General features: G+C 44.7%; 1 protein-coding gene across 1 annotated transcript in view; it reads left to right on the forward strand.

Moving 5' to 3' along the window:
• The window catches only part of bdkrb2 (bradykinin receptor B2), a gene marked incomplete at both ends in the record, with an annotated part of 65,642 nt that extends 42,685 nt beyond the window's left edge, over positions 1-22,957 (forward strand). The window contains 2 exon segments of the mRNA XM_084311207.1: positions 22,387-22,779; positions 22,781-22,957. Coding sequence (XP_084167333.1) covers positions 22,387-22,779; positions 22,781-22,957 — 570 coding nt within the window.
• Between the last annotated feature and the right edge of the window lie 240 nt (positions 22,958-23,197).

Below are 23,197 nucleotides of genomic sequence, written 5' to 3' on the forward strand. Positions count from 1 at the left end.
GACACAGCAAAACATTACAAACAAAGCAGTGCGAGGCGAGAGTTTGATGGCAAAGTTGACCGAATTGATTGAAGAATGCAGCTATACAGAGAGAGAAAGAAAATAATTTAAAACTATTTTGATGCCTCAAAATTATGTTTTGGTTTGATAAGATGCAATATGATACAATCATTCTAAGGATTATGTGTGTAATAAATTAGTTTAGTACACTAATTGCAACAAATCTGAAACTGCATAGTGCACTTTTAAATTAGTATCTTTGTGAGGTTACTGTTTTATAATTTACATTACATTGAAAAGATAAAGATATATTTTTTAAAGCTGGATTTTCTAATACAGAAGAGGTATTATTTAGAACATTACATCATATTTTTCTTGTTATTTATTTTGTCCAGTAAGACTTGAAAATATATATTATTTTGTCATAGGTTGATTTAGTTATTTTCTTGCGATTTGTCAGGTAGATTACTTTAGGCATAATACAGCATGTTGAGTAACTTTGGTTATAGAGAGATATTATTTTGTTATATAAAATAATATAAACAATAATTTTATATCCATACAGAGGAGGTATACTTTAAATATATTATAATGATAAGGCATCTTTGAGTAAACTTTGATTACGTATCTTGAGGCTGAAGGCAGAGTGTCCTCTTTAAAAGAAATCACAATATGGTCACCCTTGAAGTCGCATTATAATTCACTTAATAAAATAATGACGAGTCAGCCTCCTAAAAAGACAAAAGTTAGTGACACGACTCACACCGCCGCCGCCAACCCAGCCAAAGTAAGGACTATGCTCTGTATCATCAATCAATGGTCAAATACATATTTGATTAAGGAATATAATATGCCTTTTTGTATTATTTCTCTGTGTATCAGCAAAATGTATATATTAACCGGCAGGTGACGTATGTTGCTCAGTAGTTGCTGATGTCTGCTCAGGAGGTTTGAGTGTTTGCTCAGACCAAAAAATAATTAGAGGGAACATTGGTCCTAACCCTTGTTCTCTATATGTCCAGGACCTCCGCTCCAGTACATCTCCTACCTGGACGTCCCGTGCTGCACAAGGAGTGCTCTGCTCTTGCCTACTACACATTCCTGTGTCTATTGCCCCGTGCTTCACAAGGAGTGCACCTGCTCTCATCTACGGCACACTCCTGTACCTGTCGCCCCGTGCTGCACAAGGAGTACACCTGCTCTCACCTACACTCCCGTGTCTGTTGCCCCGTGCTGCACAAGGAGTGCCCCTGCTCTCGCCGACTACCCATTATTGTACCTGTCGCACATTTCTGTATTCATTGTAACCTGTCTACTTGGGGAATAACATTAAAACACCCTGGGGCACTCCATTCTCTCTCCTCCTGTGTTCTGCTATTGGGCTCCGCCAAACCCCATCCTAACACTGCTGCCCGTATGTATTAATTTAAGGCTGACATGAGGAAGTTCTCCACTTTCTATAATTTATTTTTTTTAAATAAGAGAAGTCACCTTCAAGTATGAACAACAAACTGCTATCTAGTTTAGCTTGTTTCCAGTAGTTAACACCAGGGGTGTGCACAGACAATTTGGGGGGCAGGGGCTCAACCAACAATAAGGGCACTTAACCCACCAACACGCACTAATCCCACCCTGATGTTGCCACACCATCGTCATCGATAATAACACTTTAGACCTTATTCTTGTTAATAAAGTAATCAGATTCAGATGACTTTATTCACCATATTGTACAGGTACAAATGGAACGTGATTAGACATTACAGTGCATGATTTTTTCCCAAATAGGAATAAACATAATAATAATAAATAAGTGCAACAATCCGTGTTGCCCTGAATGCTCACACCGCTGCTTCCAACTCGGGCCATGCATCAGGAAATATGGACGAGTATAAGGCAACAGTTTACAGGCTGTGCAAAGAAGTGTTAGCTGCAAAAAATAGATATGCGAACAAGATGGAGGCACAGATGGCCCAAGATGACACAGGAGACTGATGGCAGGGACTACGAATGATAACTGACTATAAGGTCAGCCCCTCCTCAATCGGAAGTGCCGATGCCTCCCTTGCGAACGATCTTAACTCCTTTTAAGCTAGATTCTGGGCGAACAGTGGCGACGTTAGCTCACCAGCTAACGGCGTCACTGGCGCGCCGGTTGTCGCAGAGGGGAGGGGGTCCTCCGCGGGGGAGGAGCACACTCTCCAATTGACGGAACACAGCGTAAGGAGAGTGTTCTTGGGGGTGAACACTGGGAAAGCTGCAGGCCCAGATGGGATAACAGGACGAATACTTAAGTCCTGTGCCAATCAGCTGGCCGCAGTGTTCACCATTATATTCAACCGATCCCTGGCCGAGTCCGTGGTCCCTGCCTGCTTCAAGGTGTCCACTATAATCCCTGTGCTAAAAAACTCCTCCCCAGCAGGCCTAAATGACTACAGACCGGTGGCACTCACCTCTGTGGTCATGAAATGCTTTGAGAGGCTGGTCAAGGATTACATATGTGCCTCCCTCCCCAGTAACATGGACCCATTGCAGTTTGCATACAGGGCAAACAGGTCCACTGACGATGCGGTCTCCCAAGTACTGCACAACACCCTTTCTCACCTTGACAGTCAGAAGGGGGGATATGTGAGATTGCTGTTTGTTGACTATAGTTCAGCTTTCAACACCATAGTCCCCACCAGACTGGTTGACAAGCTGATTGACCTGGGTCTGAACCCCGCCCTCAGCACCTGGATCCTGGACTTTCTGACCAACAGGCCCCCAGGTCAGGGTGGGTGGACACACCTCCAGCTCAATCTCCCTGAGCATCGGGTCCCCCAGGGCTGTGTTCTCAGCCCCCTTCTGTACTCACTGTACACACATCACTGTGTGGCCAGGTTCAGCTCCAACTCCATAGTGAAGTTTGCGGACGACACAGTGGTGGTGGGGCTGATGAGAAGGCCTACCGGGAGGAGGTTGATGTACTGGCACATTATTGCCGGGATAACAGCCTACTCCTGAACATTGGTAAAACCAAGGAGCTGATCGTGGATTTTAGGAGAATACAGCAGGGACACACAAGCCACTGTGGATAAATGGGGCTATTGTAGACAGGGTGAGCAGTTTTAGGGAGTCCACATCACAGAGGACCTGCCATGGTCAACTCACACCCCTTTTCCACTGCATGGTACCTACTCGACTCTACTCTACTCTAATCTGCACTCTGGTTTTCCATTACCAAAATACTTGGAACCGGGTACTTTTTGGGTTATTTTTTATTCCCTGCTCTGTCGAGGTTCCAAGCGAGTAGAACTGGTACCAGAAAAGTGACGTGAAACACTGCAGACCACTGATTGGTCAGAAGAGAGAAGCGTCACACGTTGGAGCGTCTGCACAAAAACAGAAAGCCGCCATCTTTAATGCCTCGCTTAGGATTCATTATTTGTTTGCAGCAGGAACAAGTGCAATAAACAAAAAAGGATACATTCACTGTGTATTCTGCCTCATTTATTGATGAAACAAAACCGACATCAACACAATTTACCACCGAGAGGAGAGTTTACTCTCACAAAAAGATCGCTGATTTGTTAAGCTTGTTGTTAGCTTAGGTGCTAATGTGCTTGCATTTTACCATGGCTAGCGTACATAGCGTGATCAATATAACTCGCTATTGATTGTTTGTACTAGTAACGTTAATGCTAGTAGAATAGACACAACGGGAGGTAATCACCATCCATTTTAAACCGGTTATTACCTAATGCTAACATTAGCAGATAGACGCAAGAGGTAACTTTAAAGCTTCTTGTTAGCTTACGTGCTAATGTGCTTGCGTTTTACCATGGCTAGCGTACATAGCGTGATCAATATAACTCGCTATTGATTGTTTGTACTAGTAACGTTAATGCTAGTAGAATAGACACAACATGAGGTAATCATCATCCATTTTAAACCGGTTATTACCTAATGCTAATGCTAACGTTAACGTTAGCAGATAGACACGAGAGGTAACGTTAAAGCTTGTAGAATAGACACAATGAGAGGTAATGTTAACGTTAGCAGAATAGACACAAGAGGTAACATTAACGTTAGCAGAATAGACACAACGAGAGTCTGGTTAATGTTGTTATTGATTGATTGATTGAAAACTGTGTTTTACTCTGGCTTGCTCTAAGCCCTCACGGACATAGCTATGCTCACGGAGCTTGCTGTACGCCAGCGGCCCCACCTCCCCACACGGAGACAAACTGAGTACTACCTGCAGTGGAAAAGGAACGAAGTACCAGGTACCTAAAGCGGGTAGAGTAGAGTAGGGTAGAGTCGAGTAGGTACTATGCAATGGAAAAGAGGCATAGACACTGTGGTAAAAAAGGCGAAACAGCGCCTCTACCACCTGAGACAATTAAGGAAGTTCAGAGTATCAGGGAAGATACTTCACTCCTTCTATTCCGGGGCTGTAGAGAGCATTCTGACTGGGAACATCACTGCCTGGTTTGGAAACAGCACGGCCCAGGATAGGAAGGCCCTACAGAGAGTGGTGCGGTCAGCAGAATGGACTACGGGTATTGCACTACCACCCCTGCAGGACTTATACAATAGGAGGTGCAAATCCAGAGCCTGCAGAATAATGAAGGACCCTCACCACCCCAACAACAGCCTGTTCAAGCTGCTGCGGTCAGGCAAGCGCCTCCGTATACACGCAACAAGAACAGAGAGACTAAGGCTCAGCTTCTTCCCTCAGGCCATCAGAACAATGAACACTGATCTCTCCACACACAAGCACACATGAACACACATATACACACACAACACAACATTCTGCCCTTGCACACACACAAACGAAAGGTTATCCTATAACCTAGTTATATGAATACTGGCTGAGCGTCTCGCTCCTCGCCATAATGAGATATCTCTTATCTCCAGCACCTACTGTGCTCATGAACAAAACAAATGCACCCATGCACCTGACCAGGCCACTCCCCGGCGTCCTCCTATAAGACGCCGGACATGGTCACACTCCCCCTTCCTCGGAAAGAAAGTTTCCAACATTGAAAACCCAACCAAGGGACCTCAGGGCGCTAAGAGCGAGATGCTCAGCCAGTATTCATATAACTAGGTTATAGGATAACCTTTCGTTATATAGCATTACTGGCAATCACGTCTCGCTCCTCGTCATAATGAGATATGGGGCAGAGCAGACGCGTGCCCCGACAAGTGAACCCCCTGAGGACCCGCAAGCCCTACTACCAGGGGGGAGGGGAGTCCCGTCCACCTGCCCGTCCTAGTGAAGGGGGGGCGGCAGTCAACTCCACCAAAGTGCGAAAAAGAGGGAACCAGATACCCCTAAAAACGCACAGTACAGGCGGGACCACGTGTGACACAACACCCCGTGGCACACACCCGCACACCCCTGCTAACCCACCGAGAAGCGGGATGCAGGGGAGGTCCCAGACCTCAGAACCGCCTGGGAGACAGAACCCCCAGTCATGTCCATGAGGTAAAACTTGACGAAAGGACCCGGGGAGGACCAGGACCACAGATGTCCTCCACCGAGGCCCCCCCTAACAAGGAGGCAGAGGCCGCCACCCCGCGAGTGGAGTGCGCCCTGACACCCCCAGGGGGGGCCTGTCCAGCCAACGTGTAGCAAAGGGCAATGCCCTCGCACAGCCAATGCGACAGGCGCTGCTTGGACAGTGCCTTACCAGCGCGAGAGCCACCGTAACAAACAAAGAGCTGATCGGTAGCCCTGAAGTCCTGAGTCCGACTGAGGTAAACCCCCAAAGGCTGGACGGGACACGACAGGTGAAGGCTCGCCTCTAACTCACCAGCGTGAGGAGGCGGATGAAACGCCTGAACCACAACATCCCTGGAGCGAAAAGAGCTCTGGATATTTTTTGGCACGAAGACTGGATTAGGCCTCAGAGTTGCACCGCTATTGAATAGACAAGCACTCAGGCCGCACCGAGAGAGCACACAGCTCACCCACGCGCTTAGCGGAGGTGATGGCCGGCAGGAATGCAGTCTTGAAGACAGCTGTTCCAAAGACGCCTGCTCAAGAGGCTCAAACAGGGCCTCAGACAACCGGCCGAGGACCAGTTGGAGGTCCCAACTCGGAGACAGAGAACGTTCCACCGGCTTAAGACGCCGAGCGCCAAGCAGGAAACGCTACACAAGAGGGTGGCTGAACAACATTATGTCTTCTCAAAGATTGGTCACTGTCATTTAATTTACTGTAGTAATTACTGTGCTTTATTAGATGGCTTTTTAAAATTCGCCAAAATGCTTGATTGTGATTGGTCAATAGCGCTCTGTTGGCCCTAGCAGCGGTCAATTATTTCTCGATAATTCACCGCTGCTACGAGCAACACGCAATAATGACCGCTGTTAGGGGCAACGGAGCGTTATTGACAAATCACAATCAAGCATTTTGATCGCAGTCACGAAAGGGACTAAGCTTTACCATATGCACAGCTGCACTGCATCAGGTGCAATCAAACCCACATACCTGCCGACGCCAGAGGAGCAACAGAACAACCGGGTCTGCATTTGATCTCGTCTTGTCGATGGTGTAAAATGAATTACGTATATTGTTAGTAAGTTAGCCCTGTAGTAAGCGGGATAATGTATAGCTATACTCGGTCATTGTCGCAAAATAATTGACCTTCACTGCGTTTAGAACACCTCAGCGCGGCACCTCGGTGTTCCAGAATGCAGTGTCGGTCAATTGTTTTGCGACTATGACCGAGTATAGCTATACATTATCCCTTACATAGTCAACACTGGTTAGACTACAACAGTAGGCAATGTGCAGTCGAGCCGACAATAAAACATTTGCATTAGTTAGCTACTTAGGCTAATGACTGACTTGTGCATGACAGATTATGTTTGATATCCCTCTAAAACCGATGCTCAGCAAGGGCTAATGGCAGCATTAACCTCATAATGCTTTTGAACACCTTTCTAGTACTTACTTTACCACCACCCCTTGCTAGTCCCCAGCTGTGTTGTGTAGCATTAACGCTACAGTAGTTAGCAGTGACAGCTCTATGTAACGTTAACCAGCTGGGACCAGCATTCTACCCCTGTGGTAAAAATTGCATTAGGAGCTGTCACTCTGCACTCTACCAACCAACTCGCGCGAGCCCGGGGTTGGCCGAGGGGAAGGGGCAAAGGCTGACCTGTGGGAAGGTATAAGGGGGTGGTACACCTGAGGGTGCGGACATAGCAATAGATACATGTAAGCATATGTGAATAGAATAGATACATGTAGTAAGCATATATGTGAATAGAATAGAAGTACTTAACCCAGCAATGAACTAGAACAGGCATGGTTTAGACGTTGTAGGTCGGACAGAAGACGTTATGAAGCTGATCCATGAGCTCAAAGTAGTATCAATGCAGGGGCACGGTCAATTTGGAAAGGTTTTGTCAGGCTGAACGTGACTGTGGTCAAGCTAAATGGTAGTTACAGTAAGGTATGATTGGAGGGTCAAGAAAATAAGGCGCCGATTGAGATTGGTCCCAAAAATATATTTTTTTATAAATAAAAAGAAAACAGCGCTTTTTGGAGCCAGGAACACTGCCCAGTTTGTCAATTTCTTTCTTTTATTTTTTCCCCCATGGGTGTCGGCATTAGGCAGGGAAGGAAACAATACATTTAGAATGTGGTGTGTTGCTACACCCACCAATACGACATGTTCAATACAAGGGAAGGAAAATGTGCAAATAAAAAAAAATTATTCGATTTAGATTTTTTTTTAACAAAACTTAAAGGATAACTCCACTATTTTGGGAAATTAGCTTATTTAACATCTTCCCTGGAGTTAGACAAGAAGATGCATACCTTTTTTGTCTCTGTGCGTGCATTTTAGCTTTGGGAATAGATGCTCCGTTAGCATAGCTTAGCTTCATCACTGGAAGTGAGGCAGGACAGTAGCCTTACAGTGCCTTACAGTGTATTGCAAGGTCTGACATTGACCAAACTTGATATGCATGACCTTGGTGGGCTCTAGGTCAACTCCTGAAAAGGGGGTCAATGTCAGACCTTGCAATCAAAAGTTAGGGGCGCACTGAAATTATGGCAAGGGTTATTAGCCCCCTAACTTTTGATTGCAAAGTCTGACATTGACCCCCTTTTCAGGAGTTGACCTAGAGCCCACCAAGGTCATGCATATCAAGTTTGGTCAATGTCAGACCTTGCAATACACTGTAAGGCACTGTAAGGCTACTGTCCTGCCTCACTTCCAGTGATGAAGCTAAGCTATGCTAACGGAGCATCTATTCCCAAAGCTAAAATGCACGCACAGAGACAAAAAAGGTATGCATCTTCTTGTCTAACTCCAGGGAAGATGTTAAATAAGCTAATTTCCCAAAATAGTGGAGTTATCCTTTAAAGTTGGGGGGAAAGTGAAAATAAACCTGTGTGGAGTTTGTCATACCAGCCAGCCAAATTTTGTATGATTCAAATTTGTAATAACTGTTGAATCTAGAGGTTGTATGTATGGTTGTAACTAACTGTAACTGTCCTCTACTGCTCCCATGACTGCATATATATCTGTGTCCACTGGAGGGCGCTATTGGCGGAGCTTCTACTGTCTACGCCAGGTTGGGAGTATATAAGCCTTGGTTCCCTCCTTCTCTTTCTTCTTCCCACATCTGCCTCTCCCGGAGAGGAGATCACATGAGCTGCTGTGTTATGAATCAATGTGAATGAATAAACCGCTGCCAGCAGAGCAAGGCCAAAGATAGAAACCATGCCTCTTGTACATATTATTGTCGCCCCATAGCCAATTCTGTTAACAGGTTATGGGCCCAGATCTCGCAGGGGCGAAATAATAAGGGTAGCTAGCTTAGCTGAAGTGTAGGCCAGAGTAGTACCGGGAGTACCGCGTGGCTAGATACTAGGCCAACGGAGCTTAAGCTACACCTACCACCTACCACCAAGAAGGAGGATGGCGACCAAGGGAAGGAGCAAATGGCCCTCATTTAATGGAAAAGCGGAGGGATATGAGCTCTGGGAAGAGCGCATGCTATGTTGCATGCATGGCGCGGTACTCAAGGCGGTGATCTTGGCGGCCCCCGCGGGGCCACTGACGGCAAAGGACCAAGCCCAAGACGACAAGCTTAATGCAGACGCATACTGTGAGTTGGCGCCGCTGCTTGACGATACGAGCTTGGGGCTAATATTCCGCGACACGAAGGACAAAGGCCGAGAAAGCCTGCGAGTGTTGAGGGAGCATTACATCGGACGGGGAAGGCCCCGAGTAGTGTCCCTCTACGTAACATTAACGGCTCTGAAGAAGGGGCACACAGAGACGATGACAGAATACATCATCCGAGCTGAGCAGATCATGACGGCGCTCAAGAGTGCAGGAGAGGCACCAGGTGAGGGGCTAATGATGGCGATGGTGATGAGACGACTACCGGAGTTGTACCGGCCGTTCGCGCTACTGGTTACACACGGTTCAACAGACATGACATTGGGGCAGTTCAAAGCCAAGCTGCGGAACTTTGAGGCCTCAGAGGATATCCACCCAGACGCCGCGGAAGCAGGGGGATAGCACTGAAAGCCCGAGCGACACCAAGGGAGAAGGCCAGGCCCATGATGGAGCTGACGTGTTGGCGATGCGGAGAGAATGGGCATCGGAGGGATAACTGCAACAAGACGGTCTGGTGCAACTTCTGCAGATCATCCTAGCACACAGACAAAGAGTGCCGAAAGAAACGAGACCAGAGCGCCCGATACGCACATGGGCAAGATGCAGTGGCGTCGCGTGGGTAAAATAACAGGGGAAGCCAAAAAAAAATTAATAAAAAAAAAGATTATTAAATATTTTTATTAATATTTATTATTATTTTTTTTTAAGTCAAGCAGTCACCATGTACACTACAGTATGGCTCGGCGGCCAGTCAAACTTTCTTTTTATTTATTTAACAGATTGCAGAATGGGTATAATACAGTACGGCTCAATACACACAATTGTATAAGGGGATGCAGACCAGAGAAAGACGTTTGTCTTGTTTACATCAGGGTCACCCATTTTCAATTCATAGTGACATTTATGACATACAAGACATCATGACATTTATGGCATAGGGACATACATGACATACAGGTATTTAGTATGGTTACATTTGTGACATATACGATATTCAAATATACAGTACTGTTACCCATAGATCCTGACAGAGTATATACATATGATGGGGAGGAGACTGTACATTAGGAGGGGGTGGGTGGGTGGGAGAGAAATATACATACGGCCGGGAGAGAATATGACGTCTAGAGTCTAGACAAACAAGACAAGACAAACGTATTTCTCTGGTCTGCATCCCCTTAACAATTGTGTGTATTGAGCCGTACTGTATTGTACCCATTCTGCAATCTGTTAAATAAAGTTTTCATTCATTCATTCATTCATTCATTCACGTGTCTGTTGCACGGCGCGCCCAGCCATCAGAGCGCTCCTACTGTAAAATGAGGAAGCAGCCATTTCAGCCTCAGTTTTACTCGTTTATAAAAATGATTTAAAATGTTTATTAGCAACGCCAAGCTTTCAAACCCTGCCGCATCTGTGTGTGAAACCCTAATGGAACGCTGGGTACCTTTGACATTTATATCCGATATATTTTGGACCCACCGCTAGCTTTTAAGCAGTGCTTGATGGTGCACATTAACCTGGCTACTACGAGGAATAAGTGACTGCGTATTCCAGCCCCTGGCTTGCATTGCAGTCATGAAAGGGTCTACAAGCTTGCCTGATAACGTTAGTTAGTCCTTAGTCAGGCTGCTCAGTGCTTACCTGGTCAATAATGTGGTTCTCCTCTTGCCAGATAGATTTGTTAAATCATAATATCCACAGTGGTGTGCTCTGCTGGTCCTCAGTAGATGTCCCGCCGGCAAAAATAAGTTGCTATTAAAGTGCTAAATGTTAGATACACTAATAGAGGATTCGAACGTGCCCGCTCTGTTAATAACATTTTCAATCAATCCCGCGAGGGGATGACGTTCAGACGTGTTCTGACCTGCCCCGCCTCCAGGGGGGAAAATGTGAAATGAGTGCAAAGGGGAGGCCACACTCAGGATTCTTCTCACAGCCCCGTTTTAAACTTTTAGGGTGTGGCAGTCAGCTCGAATCTGATTGGCTAGGATCGGATTTGGACTCTAGATACATGAATCACATGCTGGAAGCCTGGAGAAAGAGACCTACCCCCTGCCTCCTCTCCTCTATAGCTGCAGTGAGCATAGTGAGGCTGACAGTGTGTTAGAGGGAGTGAGAAGGAGAAGAGGGAGACATTTAAAAAAAAATACAAAATTATAACACAGATGCACAGATGAAAAAGAATGTAAACTATATTAAAAAAATATATATATATATATATATATTTTTTTTTTATATTTAATATTTGATATTAATTCATATTTTAATAGGGAGGCATGGCTTCCGTTGGCTTCCATAAGTCGGCCATAGACGAGGCGGCGCCCATGGACAAGATGGCGGCGACGGACGAGGCCGAGGCTACGGACAAGATGACGGCGATGGACGAGATCGCGGCCGCGGCCAAGATGGCGACTGTGGACGAGATGGCGACTACAGACAAGATGGCGGCGACGGAGATCGTGAGACGAGTCGAGATGACGCCCGGAGAGCGGCAGGACGAGAGGACTTCGTTTTCGGGGCGCGGACTACGGGCGTCACCCGGCCACGCAGCACCGGCAGTTCCCGAGGAGGGGACTGATCGTGGACACAGGTGCGTCGTCCCACATCATCAACGACAGGAACAGTTTCAAGAACTTCGATAAATCCTTCGAGCCGGAGGGACACAGCATGGAGCTGGCAGATGGGAAGCGCACCTACGGGTTGGCGCAAGGGAGAGGAGACGCACAGGTACGCCTTATAGACAGTAAGGGACGCCGGTGTACAGTGACGTTAAAATACGCTCTATATATACCCTCGTTCCCACAGGAACTATTCTCAGTAAAATCTGCTACTGCTAACGGCGCCGAAGTGTTCTTCAGTGAAGGTAAAGATGTTATTGTAGAACGACATGGTACGCGGTTTAACATCGACGTATATGGGAGAATGTATTACCTACAAACGGAGTGCAATAATAATGACAAATGTAATGTGACTGTCAGTCATGACATCCAGACGTGGCATGAAATTATGGGTCATTGTAATCACAAGGATTTACTAAAGCTGCAAGCAGTGACAGACGGTATGCACATTAAAGGTGAAAAGCATAGACCTGACAAAGAATGTGAAGTTTGCATAAGGGGGAAGTTTACTCAAACAAGGAACAGGGACCCCACGGAGAAGGTAAAGAGACCACTGGAGCTAGTTAACACCGACCTAGCCGGCCCAGTAAGGAACGAGTCCATAGGTGGCTTTAACTATGTACAGTCTTTTACAGATGTGGGTACAGGCGTAGTGTTCGTCTATTTCCTTAAAGCAAAGAATGATGCACTTCAAGCCACGGAAAAGTTCCTTGCCGATGTAGCCCCCTATGGGGACGTAAAATGTTTGAGGTCAGACAACGGGACCGAGTTTACAAACAGAGAGTTCCAATCACTGCTGAGAAAGAACAGGATCAGACACGAGACGTCATGTCCCTACTCCCCACATCAGAACGGGGTAGCAGAGAGGGAATGGCGCACCCTTTTTGAAATGGCCAGGTGTAAGCTAGACGATAGTAACATACCGAAGAGCCTGTGGCATTATGCGGTACAAGAAGCCGCTTACACCAGAAACAGGTGTTTTAATAAACACACGGGCACCACCCTATATACAGCAATGACTGGGAAAAGATGTAATCTAGCCAGAATGCACAAATTTGGATCAGTGTGCTATGCTTACCAGCAGGACAGAGGCAAGCTTGAGTCCAGATGTGAAAAAGGGCTCTTTGTAGGACACGACAGAGGGAGCCCAGCACTCCTAGTCTACTATCCCGGTAAAGGGAAGGTGCAAAAGCACAGACTAGTGAAATTTGTCACCAAGACAACATGCGAAATCGAGACACAGACAGAGGAGCCATGGCTGGACTCCGGGGTAAGGTATGGAGGGACAGAGACACCACAGCCTAGCGTACTGAGCACAGGCGTGCAAGCAGACAGCCAGCCACCCCCAGAGGGCGATGACGAGGAGCACCCGAGGGTGACGTCAAGTGCCCCAAGCAGTGGGAGGTATCCCTCAAGGGAACACAAACCCCCAAAATATCTGATAGATTATGCCCGGAGAGGAAGTGACGAGGATGACAGTACACTCGCCAATATTGATTACTGCTACAGAGTGGTGTGTGGCGTGCCTCAGTCTTTTAAGGAAGCCATAGTGTCCCCAGAGTCGAGTAAGTGGGAGAGAGCGATGGACGAGGAGATGAGGTCCTTAGAGGACAACCACACCTTTACCCTCACAAAATTGCCAGAGGGCAGACAGACAGTGGGAGGGAAATGGGTGTACTCAATCAAGGAAGGGATCGAAGGCCACGAAAAGTACAAAGCGAGATTTGTAGCTAAGGGTTTCAGTTAGAGGGAGGGGATAGACTATGGTGAAACATTTTCTCCCACCGCCAACCTGACCAGTGTAAGGGTAGTGGTTCAGAAAGCAGCTGAGGACAATCTGATTTTACATCAGATGGATGTGAAGACAGCCTATCTGCACACACCCATAGATAGGGAGATATATATGGAACAACCTGAAGGTTACGAAAAGAAAGGGGGAAAGCTAGTGTGCAAGCTAGAAAAATCCATTTACGGCCTGAAACAGTCTGGGCGAAATTGGAACGAGATGCTTCACACATGCCTCATCGAGGATCACTTCCTACAGAATCCAGTAGACCCCTGTGTTTACTCAAGGGAGTCAAAAGAGTCAGGAAAAGTGATAATCGTCATTTGGGTGGATGATTTGATCATCGCAGCAGACAACACTAGGAACCTAGATCAGGTGAAAGGTATGCTCTCCACCAGATTAAAAATGAAAGACCTTGGCAGGTTAAAGCATTTCCTAGGCATGGACTTTGAGCAGTCGGCCAATTGTGTAACAGTATCCCAGAAGAGATATGTGGAAAAGATCCTGAAACGTTTTGACATGCAGGAATGTAGAACAAGGGAAACACCATGTGATCAGAAACTTGATTACCAGGAGGATGCTCAGAAACTGACAGATGTAAAAATGTACAGGGAAGCCGTGGGTAGCCTCATCTACTTAACAACATGTACCCACCCTGACCTATGTTTTGTAGTGAGTAAGTTGTCACAGCATTTTGCTGATCCCACAGAGGAACACTGGATTACGGTAAAACATGTTTTTCGTTATCTCAAAGGTACAGTAGATAAACTACTTTGTTTCAGAAAGAGCAGCGAAGGCTTAGGGCTTAAAGCCTACAGTGATGCAGACTGGGCTGCTGACATCACAGATAGAAGGAGTACTACAGGATACTGTGTTAGTTTAAACACAAACAGCTCACTGGTTTCATGGAAAACAAAGAAGCAGCCCACAGTGGCACTGTCAACTTGTGAAGCCGAATACATGGCTCTGGCCATGACGATACAGGAGTGTATTTATCTAGAACAACTGCTCGGAGGGATGGATAACTATGTATATAAGAAGACTTGTTTATGAGGACAACCAGGGTACTATTGCCATTGTGAGAAACCCTGTGTGCCGACAGAGGTGTAAGCATATGGATATAAAGTACCATTTCATCAGATCTGTCATCAGAGAAGAAAGGATGACACTGGTTTATTGTCCAACAGATGACATGGTAGCAGACTCTATGACGAAGCCTGCTTCAAAACTGAGGAGATTTGCAGAGGTCATGTTTGGTGTGTAAATATTGACTGCCATACTCTTTTTGATGTTCTAAGACTGTGTTATTTTCTTTGTAAATTGTTTTGAAGAGTTCATACAGTGTGCTAAGCAACCATAAGTGGGAGTGTTGAATCTAGAGGTTGTATGTATGGTTGTAACTAACTGTAACTGTCCTCTACTGCTCCCATGACTGCATATATATCTGTGTCCACTGGAGGGCTCTATAGGCGGAGCTTCTACTGTCTACGCCAGGTTGGGAGTATATAAGCCTTGGTTCCCTCCTTCTCTTTCTTCTTCCCACATCTGCCTCTCCCGGAGAGGAGATCACATGAGCTGCTGTGTTATGAATCAATGTGAATGAATAAACCGCTGCCCGCAGAGCAAGGCCAAAGATAGAAACCATGCCTCTTGTACATATTATTGTCGCCCCATAGCCAATTCTGTTAACAATAATTATTAAAACCCAGCTCAAAAACAGCTCATCTGGCTGCTCAGACTATTTCTCAGGATTGTGGGTGCGTGGTCAGATCAAGCTTGATTTCCAGCTCAAGTGCCATTTTATTTCACTAAAACATGAATGCTATAACATTATATATTATTGATATTGGCTTTTTTACCGATATACCGATATTTTCCAACTCTTAATTTCCGATACCGATATCAACCGATACCGATATATGCAGGGTTGCAATGGAATAATTTCAGGTAATTAACATTACATATCTCTTGTTGTGGAATTAACACAACATTATGCATACTTTTGACAATAAATCAAATCTGAATTTGTTCTTACTTGCTTGCCTGGGTAAATAAAGGTTATAGAAATGTAAAAAAAAAAAAGATATTTTCCGATATCACATTTTAATGCTGATATCGGCCGATAATATCGGTAGGCCCATAATATCGGACATCCCTATATATTATGTATATTATGTATATTATTTATATAACGATATAAATTGACCCTACATGGTTTAAATAGCTTGACTAAGGTTAGGAACCTAGGAACTAGGTTAGACCACACAAAGCTGTGTTTTTATTTAAAGGGGAACTATTTTACTATTTCTTTCACTATTTGGGCACTTTTACACAATTCCTGTGAGTTTATGGAAAAAACTCAAAAACAGCATTTTTCTAAGGCCGTTTTGAGCCTGGGCTCCAACCACTGTGGTAACTGTGTGGAGTGTGTGGCGGCATCTGCCACATTATCATGCAGCTGTGTCTCTCTGACATCACAAATCAGCACATTTTCAGATGACTCAGTTCAGTGAGGGTGAATATTGTGAGAGGAGAATTGGAAGAATGCGCCAATATGAGAATTAGAGACATAGATCATATTAATATAAGTCCACATAGCTAGGAAACAATGCTAAACACTGAAAAAGGCCATTTATAAGATAGTTCCCCTTTAACTATACCAGGGGTCGGCAACCTGCGGCTCCGGGGCCGCATGCGGCTCTTTAGCCAATCAGCTCCGGCTCCCTGGTAAAAAAATATAATAATTTCCACAAATAAGGGAAGGACTCAAATATACCTGAATAGTTCAGGGTTTTATTTCAAAGTCGGTCTACAGACACCAGTGTTTTGTCTCCTCTTCTGTGTTTTATTTAAAAATAGGTCTACACAGCCAGTCTTTTTTCTCCTATTCATAAGAGTTTGAGGGTTTCCTTTGTTATAAAGTCAAACATTTTCTTTTTGTTGCTTTATAATTCCATTAATGCAACAAACTGTGTGCTATAAGTATAAAGTATAATAAATCGCGAATTACTTTGGGTATGCAATTGTCAGGCGTTTTATGCTAAATGTGGGGTATGCTTGGGGATAACTATATATAAAATGTTATACACTGTGTTATCTTCATTTTAAGGGTAAATTGGTTTTGCGGCTCCAGAGGAATTTTATTTTGTGGGAGGGGGGGGAAATGGCTCTTTTGATAGTAAAGGTTGCTGACCCCTGAACTATACCTATGGTGGCCTCCTTCTAGACACTATAGATGAGCGGTTCTCAAACTATGGGTCGTGACCCAAAGTAGGCGCATTGGCAACTAAAAAGAATAATAAATCGGGGAGCTCCAGTAGCTCACCACGTACCGCGAGTGCTATTTCAGCGCCGTGGACAACCGTGCTCGTCACGGATCTGGGGCTGAGCGCGTTCGAATCCCGGACGGCAGCCGTGCCTTTCCCAGAGTGTCTTCCCCCCCATCTGAACCCTTTCAGCCTGCTTCTGTCGGTCGAACTTGACCAAGTATGAATGCGATGAAAAAGCGATAAACGCTAAAAAGAACCAGCTGACTGGTCAAAGTAAAAAAAATAATAATAATAATAATAAATCAAGAGAAAAACCGACGAGCCCAACTCAGATAGAGTTTTCCACCTGGCACCTGTGTGTATGTCACCAGACCCCAATGGGAAGCATCCAGATCTATGATTAAGGTGTGCAAACCAGTGGTGTCGTTAGCCCTGGGCTTCCGGGGCTTTATCCCCGGATGTTTTTCTCCTAGCCCCGGACCTAAAAATTTTTTTTTTTAAATTGTTTAAATTTTTTTTTACTTTTTTTTTTTTATATGTCAGTATCCCCATTGTCTGTGCTGAATGTTTGTTAGTGTTTGGTATTTTTTGTTGGTTTTTAGTACTTTTAAACATCCATTTTTAGTAAGTAGTTTTCATTTGATCCTATAATTCTTTCATTCACCGATTTGTGGACTTTTTTTTTTAATGTCCTGAAAGGCACCTTATAAATCAAATGCATTATTATTATTATTATTATTATTATTATTATTATTATTATTATTATTATTATTATTATTATTATTATTATTATTATTATTATTATTATTATTATTATTATTATTATCATCCAGGAGGGAAGAGACACTTAGTATGATAGTAGGGACTGCATCTCTGCCTGTCCTGACCAGGAAACACTTTGCAACTGTGATCTCCTCTGACAATAGTTGGATATTGTAATGTGTGGCGAGGGGTTGCAGCAATTCCACTGAGAGAAAATGGTCTGAGGCTGGATAACATGCCTGTATGCCTCTCATAAGTTGTTATCCAACTCATGAGAACCTGCTCTCAAGCTCTTGCAGCATTCTGTCGACGACTGGATAGAACAGTCTCTGTCTCAGCTGATCTCCTGAGCTGAGGTCTGAGCTTGTGCCACAAGATGACTCAACTACATACTCGTCCATCCTTTTCTGCTTCCTCCTTTGGCTGGTAGTATGTTCCTCAATCCAAAGGCCATTACATATGTATATAATGAAACACACAATACAGTTTTTTTTCGATTGCTTAAGCATGATTTTGAAAACGGGGCCCGGTGTTTCAAAACACACAATTAGCACAACCACACACAATTATCAGAACACCTCAGATCCTTTGCTAAATTAAACACTTGTCAAAACCATACACTAATTTATAAAAACTACATTTTGTTACCATATGAAACACACGTTTCATATGACTTAATTCTGTTTGAACCAGTTACACACACTGCTGTGCTTAACCTAAAACACATTTAGCAATTCTACTTCTCAGTGATTAGAGTACTGTAAGTGAAGTACGCAGAGAATGTGCAAATATACAATAAATTCACCAAACACTACACAAGACCAATGCTGTAGACTGATGAAAATATGTTGTATTGTTTTGCAAAAAGTGTGAGGCTGACATTGTGCTTATAGGGGTGCAAATCTGGGCCTATGTTTTTCTCCTTGAGTGTAAGGTTTTGATAATTGTGTAATACTTTTGATTTGCGTGTTTATGCAATTGAAGAAAACTGTAAAGACTAGAGATTAACTGTTTATTTCTTTTGTACATAGGCTGTGCATATGTTTGTTTGTTTGTTTATTTGCTTATGTGTATGATTCTTAACACTTTGGCTGCCATGGGTTAAATTCATTATCAACCGTAGGTTGCCGGCTCTATTTGTCTATAGAGAAAGTCCCCTTCTTTGCAGGGCTATAACTTTTTAAATTATATTGCTACATTGCCATTATTAGGGCCCATTCAAAGTCCTATATGTATTGTTCATTGTGTAGCAACGTTAAACTTTTTCATTCACATATTCATAGTAAAGTATGGTCTAATGTATAAGTATGTTTTCATCTCTTTCTGCAGCTTTCTCCAGAACGTGATCTATAGCCCCAAATACATTATATTGATGATGCAATACAGTTTTATGGCAATCAGCGCGATATAAAAAATTCCAACTAGACGTACTTCTGTGAGGTTTGGTTCTTTCCCCACCACGGGCTTCTTAAAGTACTGTGATGATTGGTCCGCTCCCCACCCACTCGCTCCGTTCCTTTAAGTTACTGTGAGGATTCTGTGTTGATTGGTCCGTGCCGAACACACACTTCTAAGTCAAGTATCAATTACCATCACACACCTGATGTGTGTTCTAATCAGCGCCCCAAGAGGCTTTATAGACTCTGATTCCCCTAGTATCGATGTTGGATCGTTTTGAAACATTCCCTGCATTTGCCTGTTCCTTCCCGTCGCTGCTTTCCCTGTTCTGTTGCTTCCCAGGACTCTCGAGAAATATTCCGTTTGGAGAACCTGCTTCCCCGTTACGAAGCGGCCGCCTCGTTTGATCTGCCCGCTTTACGCGTTGCGCTCTGGTGAGTTTTTGTAAACAGTCTTTTGGATCTATCGTTTTTTGTGTGTTTGTAAGCACCGAAGAGATCCTGTTTTTGTTCATACTGTTCTCACCTTTTTGTCTTTTGGAATTACACGTTTTTGGATTACCTAATTGCTTTCACTCTGGACACTGCTCACTGTGTGTTTCACACCAAAGATCTGTCACTTGGATTATTTGTTTGGACAATTCACCTCACCAGTCACCTGTCAGTTTCAATTGTGCGCTGAGCTAACTCGGATTCTCTCTCTCCCTCTCCGCCTCATCTGGAGCATATGCTGGGAGGATCTGCAGAGCGGCTCAGACGTCACGGACAAATTCCACAACATCACCTTCTGGGAGAAGCTGCAGAGCAGCAAACATTCCTCACATGCCTGTTTCCCAGTTTGTTCTGTTCACCACCTAATTCATTCTTGTTACTCAGTAAATAAACAGGCCCTTGATTTTGGCTAACTCTGAAACAACTCTCTCTGTGCCGTTTGCGATTGGGGTCGGTTTCAAACCATAACAACTTCTAGAAGTTACTACACGTCATCTGATGTTGACCGGATGGGCTAGGGGGCGTTTATAATTCCGTGGGCAGCGTTATACCAATCATCTAATGTGGGTCAAATGTTGATAATAGCAGTTAGTATCGAAGACGGTAATTTTACACGCTAAAACTCACCCCAGTCTCCACGCGCCGTTGGGCGATCATCGTAGAGTAGAAATTTTACCATTATGGGATGTGGATTTACCCGGTCCATCTCCAGCTTGTATAATGGTATATACGTCCAAATCATGTTGTTTATCGAGTTATTGGCAATCGATCGCTATGTAGTGTGTCGAGATCGAGTCCCGGGACCTATAGCCAGTGCCCGGAAGTAATACGGCCGACCAGCACAACCTCTACGGCACTTCCTGTTAAGCGATTGCGCCGATCGGCCACCAGATGGCGCTCCTGAACCGCCAGAGAGCTCAGTGGGTCCTCCTGGTGGATCTCAGGCCAGCGGAGGGGAAATATGAATCCGATCCCAGATTTTTGAAATATTGATATTAAAGACGCTGTAAAGCGTCTTCGGCAACTTGAGCATGGCCGGGAATGACGTGTTTAGGCGTATTCCGGCAGCCAAAGTGTTAATTTTGCATTGTCCCGTCCAAATAAACAATTTTTTTTTAAACGTTAAAAAAACTGGGGGCGTCCCATATAGAAAGATACAAGGGTAGAAAGAGTGCTCGATACCGCCGTCTAGCGTGATGCGGCCAGTATTGCACCTAGGCATTCTTAATGCGATTCCCAATGTGAATGCAGAGTCAGTGGGCCTGTAATGAATATAAATATTGAATAAAAGAAATAACGATCAAATAACGAGTATACTCGTTGGTGTTCAACGATTGGCGCGCCAATAACGAGTATAATCGTCATTGGCGAGGAATGAGTTAACATAAAATATTTAACTTCTGTTAAAAATGCAACAAGATTGAAAAACACAATTTTCATCGTACTGAATCTTTAACAAACATGTTTCACAGCTCCAAGGAAATCACATCAAATTGCTGAAAAGATACATGTCCCCTTTAAGTACCCGCTGGATTTTTAACATACGGTACTTTGTCTCATACACGTACTGTAGCTTACAAGGGGCCACACTTTGATAAACAACTTCATATACTGTATACTCCTTCAGCCAAGGGTGTGGAGGAATCCACCTCTGTGTACATAACCGTCCTGCGCATATTGGGTTTTTTTCCACTCTGCCCAAAAGCTTCCTGCACGCAGACTGTTGGATTATCCTTGAAATGTGTTTCGTCATTATCAACAGATCTGGAGGAAGAATGTTCACTTCACATATATTCTACTCCGTTGACAGCGGCCTTGCAACAAGCTCTGAGACAGACAGTACAATAACAGCTAACTGATGACGTCAAGATGATAGAATCGCTATCGGAGGACATCCACAGGACATCCAGGATTACAGCAGAACTACAGCGCTCCCCCCAATCGATGTCAAGACAATATATCTGGGATCACCATCTCCCCTCCCCCCCAGCCCCCCCCCCCCCCCCCCCCCCCGTCTTTACTCCCCTGTGTCACTCTCCTCCTTCCCCCTCTCTCTTGATCGGGGATCCCCCTCAACAACCCTAAAACGCTGTATGGGTTCATTCCTGAAAGGCTGCGTAATAGCCATATAGGCCAATTCTACTATTTGCGTTGGCGTTTCTTGCCTATACACACTAGTATTCCCGAATCAAATCTATACAGTAGCTATTATGTTTCTGCATGAAAGGGGGGGGGGTCGTTTCTGATTATTGATTACCAGTAACGGCATTAGTATTGAACGCTAAAAACGCTGATCAGCTGGATCGGTATGAAAACCTTGCACAATCAAGCCAGAATGTATGTCAGATGATCCTTACCTTTGATCGGGAGTATTCCAAAAATAATATTCCAATTGTTTGATCGATATCTGCTCCATCTGATGTCCATTTGGCCCACGATTGAACCTCTAGCCTTGCCGTCTACTGAAAGGGACCTTTCAGTGTTACACAGGGTCTGGAACAGGGTTTACTGCACTCTCGATACCGCCACCTGGGGGAATCTGGCTGGTACTGCACCCTCTGCGTCGCAGTAGGCCTTCTAATGGCACCATACGGGTCCCTGGCATTGAATAGGATATTAAAATCGAAACTAACCAAAAACGTAATATTACGTGTCTGGCACCCAACCGCTGGTGAGCAAACGCGTAATATTACGTGAATGGCACCCAACGTGTTAAGAAAGTCTAGGGTGCAGTGGACCCCCGGATCGTTAGTAAGACGGGAGGAGTGACCCCACTGGAGGACCTGCGAGCGCATGTTAGTGGGAACAAACAGCCAGTCGGACCTCCTCCTGGGTCAGGCTCCTGCTGCTGAGCCTCCTGAACCCTAGTCTCGATTCCCCAAGTGAGCGGTGCGAGGAAGCAAGCGTGTGAAACAATGCCGAAAGGTAAAGTTCTTTGAGACGTACGGGACATTGGCTTGCATACTACTGGATTATCCTGAAGGTGACCACACTTGGAAACTGGCCTACCAGATCCTGTTAAAGGGCTTCCTTCTACCGATTCTGGTCATTGTTTTTTGTAGCACTAACATAGTCAGGATTCTAAACAAAAGGAGGAGAAATATCAACATCCAGGAGGCTAATGACAGGAAGGCCACGGCACTGGTGTACGCAGTGAAGGCGCTGTCCCTGCTCTGCTGGGCCCCCTTCCAGCTCTTCACCTTCCTCGACACACTCTGTGACGCTGAGCTGCTGGACGAGGCCTTGTTGTACTACACTCTAGATGTAGGACATCAGGTATCGGTTTACATGGCATTCCTCAACAGCGCCCTGAACCCTACTGCTGTATGTCTTCACAGGCCAATACTTCAGGAGGAAAGTTGCTGCCATCTACAGGAGAACCAGACACCGTCACCTTGGATCAGGCATGACCACATATCAGCGTTCCGTCATATCCACTTACCTCAATAAGACGGAACAAATCAAGCCTGTGATTATTCTAAATCACATGAGCTGACACATGGAAATATTCGCAAGGCTGTGAATAGAATGCACTTGCTACCTTTCAAGAAGTTGTAAAATGTAGTATTGTAATCTCGAAACATTACTGATGGTTGAGGTTTTTGGATGAAGAAGTTTGGCATTCTATATTAGTTATTGATTAATAGTATTATACTATTGATTAACTATACTTTTATACCTTTTTCCAATTATTATTATTATTGTTATTAGTCAATACTACACGTTTTTCTTTTAT

Source organism: Notolepis coatsorum (genome assembly GCF_963971535.1).
Source record: "Notolepis coatsorum genome assembly, chromosome: 3".
Lineage (NCBI taxonomy): Eukaryota > Metazoa > Chordata > Actinopteri > Aulopiformes > Paralepididae > Notolepis > Notolepis coatsorum.